This window comes from Bidens hawaiensis, unplaced genomic scaffold, assembly GCF_021521415.1.
Source record: "Bidens hawaiensis isolate Kalapana, Puna unplaced genomic scaffold, B.hawaiensis_p1.1 tig00004618_1, whole genome shotgun sequence".
Classification (NCBI taxonomy): Eukaryota; Viridiplantae; Streptophyta; class Magnoliopsida; order Asterales; family Asteraceae; genus Bidens; species Bidens hawaiensis.
Window position 1 is genome coordinate 272,509 of NW_027491282.1, and position 2,938 is coordinate 275,446.

At 35.4% G+C, this 2,938-nt stretch overlaps 1 protein-coding gene across 1 annotated transcript; it reads left to right on the plus strand.

The window, feature by feature from the left end:
- Positions 1–1,257: 1,257 nt before the first annotated feature.
- LOC143627276 (putative WRKY transcription factor 53) lies at positions 1,258–2,730 on the plus strand. Its single transcript, XM_077097135.1, has 3 exons — positions 1,258–1,706; positions 1,800–1,928; positions 2,014–2,730. The coding sequence occupies exons 1-3, from the start codon at positions 1,384–1,386 to the stop codon at positions 2,504–2,506; spliced, it is 945 nt and encodes a 314-aa protein (XP_076953250.1). The 5' UTR covers positions 1,258–1,383; the 3' UTR covers positions 2,507–2,730.
- The last annotated feature ends 208 nt before the right edge of the window (positions 2,731–2,938 follow it).

Below are 2,938 nucleotides of genomic sequence, written 5' to 3' on the forward strand. Positions count from 1 at the left end.
AACACACAATTTGTTTAAATATTATATTAAATATAGTAGCAGCCTCACATACAATATCCCAAAGTTGTATATGCCAAAAATATTTAAATATTGATAATAAGCATACAAACAAAATACGTTCAAAACTGAAACTACACTAATTTGCAATATCATCCAACTGGATTATTATTATTATTATTATTATTATTATTATTATTATTATTATTATTATTATTATCACACTAATTTGGCTAAAAACTCAAGTTAAACAGTTAAACCTATTTAGCATGCTCCACGTGGTACAGAAGAGTTGAAATGGTCAGCACCCAAAAAAAAATAGGTAATGAAGGGGAAAGTGGGAAAATCTCTTTTTTGCATTATTATTCATTTTCATTACTTCAGGGTTTAAACTGCAACTTGCACTGATTGTAATAATAGTGCTAGATGTAGGGTTGTAAACGAACCAAAGAAGGCGTTGTTCATGTTCATCCATTAAGTTTTTGTCGGATAAACAAACGGTTCACGAATACCTAACCTAACGAAATTTCTTGTTCGTAATTAAAAGATGAACTTGTTTGTGAACAATTTACGAACACAAACAATGTTTTATTTGATCTGACTAACCGAAAATGGTCAATGTCCATGGCTCGACCACCAAGTTCATGCTTTTTTTTACATTCATATCTTAATATGTTAATTTACACATACACTAATCACATGACACTCATGTATATTTTTTACTTTACAGTTAATCATTTTGTTCGAATTTATGTGACAAGATTAGAAAAGTAATTAAAAATGTTAAAACTTAAAAGCCTTTAATAAACAAACACAAACAAAGAAATATTAATGAACATAAACGGAGATAAACAAACACGATATCAACGTTCACTAACACACCTGAACAAACATGGTCTTTATTCTTGTTCGATCATTTATTTAATCGAACAAAAGTCATTGTTCATAGTCGTTCATTTACTAAATGAACAAACATAAACGAACTTTTCACCAAACTGTTCATGAACAATTTACTAAACATACGGCTCATTTATTGCCCTAGCTAAAGCAATGCAAATAAAGTAAATTATAGATATTAAAGTTGAGGGTGTTCTTTTGTACATTAAAAGGTGGCTAAATAATACATTAGCTAGATTTGAATTGGTCAGCAGCAGCAAAAGTGGGTATGATGAGTCAAAACTCTGGAAGAAAATAACACTCAACACACGGTTTCTTTAGTCAAACTTCAACATATTCCAACCTTAAAATCATCTCTCAATCCTCAATTTCACCATCCAACACTTCAACCTCTCTCTCTTTCTCATGAACTACAACCACCTTTCACTTATCAAAATCAAACACACTTAAGTTGTACACTCTGCATCCCAACTTGTATAAAATAATAATATGGACACTAGTGTTTATATCATCAATGAGTTAACTCAAGGAATGGAGTTAGCCATGCATCTAAAGTCCATTCTGAGTTCAGAAACATCCTCTGAAACAAAACAGATTTTGATTCAAGAGATCATATCATCATATGACAGAGCTATGTTGATGGTCAACTGGGAGGACTCGGCTGGTCAAACACTGCCACTAGCACTAGCACCCGCACCGCCAACGCTCAGCCACCCCGAGTCGTCCGTTTCCATTGACGGGAGCCCACGAAGCCAGGATATTATTCAACCGTTCAATAATAAACACGACGACAAAGTTTTATCTAAAAAGAGGTATATTAGCACTAGTATGTCATGCATTATATTGTTATATTTAGTACAGACATCAAAGTTCTAATCTTTTTTCTTGACTGGTGTTTGTTATAGGAAGGCAATGCCAACGTGGCAAGACCAAATTCGAATCTCGACCGACAACGGGTTGGAGGGAAATACGGATGACGGTTACAGTTGGAGAAAGTACGGACAAAAAACCATTTTGGGTGCTAAATATCCAAGGTTGTTACACTTACTGGTCATGGATTTCAAATATTTATTTATTAATATATTAGAATATTAATAACATTTTTGCTTAATCTTGCAGGAGCTATTACAGATGTACTTACCGACACGCCCACAACTGCATGGCGAGAAAACATGTGCAAAGAACCGATGAGGACCCCACCGTGTTTGACATCATATACAAAGGCCAGCACACGTGCAACCCCGCTGCTAAACCGTCAGCACAGCCGCCAAAGTCCCCCGAAAAACATGAAATCAAAGTCGAACAAATCAACCACCAAAGAGAACCTGGAGAGATGCTGTCAAACCTTAAAGAGAATCTTAGAGTTTGTACCTCGGATTTGGATACTACAGTGCCATGTTCGTTTTCGTTCCCGCCAACATCGTTTAACTATCTGCAAGGATCGCCTTCCGGGTCAAACTATTTTACAGAATGGGTTGACTTTCACCCTCATGACGACTCGAATCTGTCGGGAATGATCTCAACCACTGCTTCAGCTGCAAACTCTCCTTGGGCTTTTCCAGCTGATTTACAGGATCTTAGCCCATTTAACAACTCGGGTTTTTTAATCTAAATTATAGGAATATTATAGAAATCAATAACTTGTCTCTGTACCAACAGAAGTATTTAAAACCATTTTTTTCATGTTGAGAAATAATGAGACATGTATTACTTATCAGGATAATGTAACAGACAAAATCCCTACTTGCAAGATTTTTTTAACACCACAAGTAATGAATACTGAATACACGATACATGTTTATGTGGCGGTTTCAATTACCGCTTGCTCATGCCAAACTCCATTAAGGTTGGACTGCCTCAATCTCACCTTCCCGTCAGTCCCGGATGTTGCTAGTGTCATTCCACTTATATCCCACTCCATCTGCCACGCCTACCCGACATAAAACAATGAATTAATTGTTAAAAAGAACATACAACTCATACATATATGAAACTTGCGTTGAAGACTTATAACTCATACACATGTTATACATCACATGTTAAA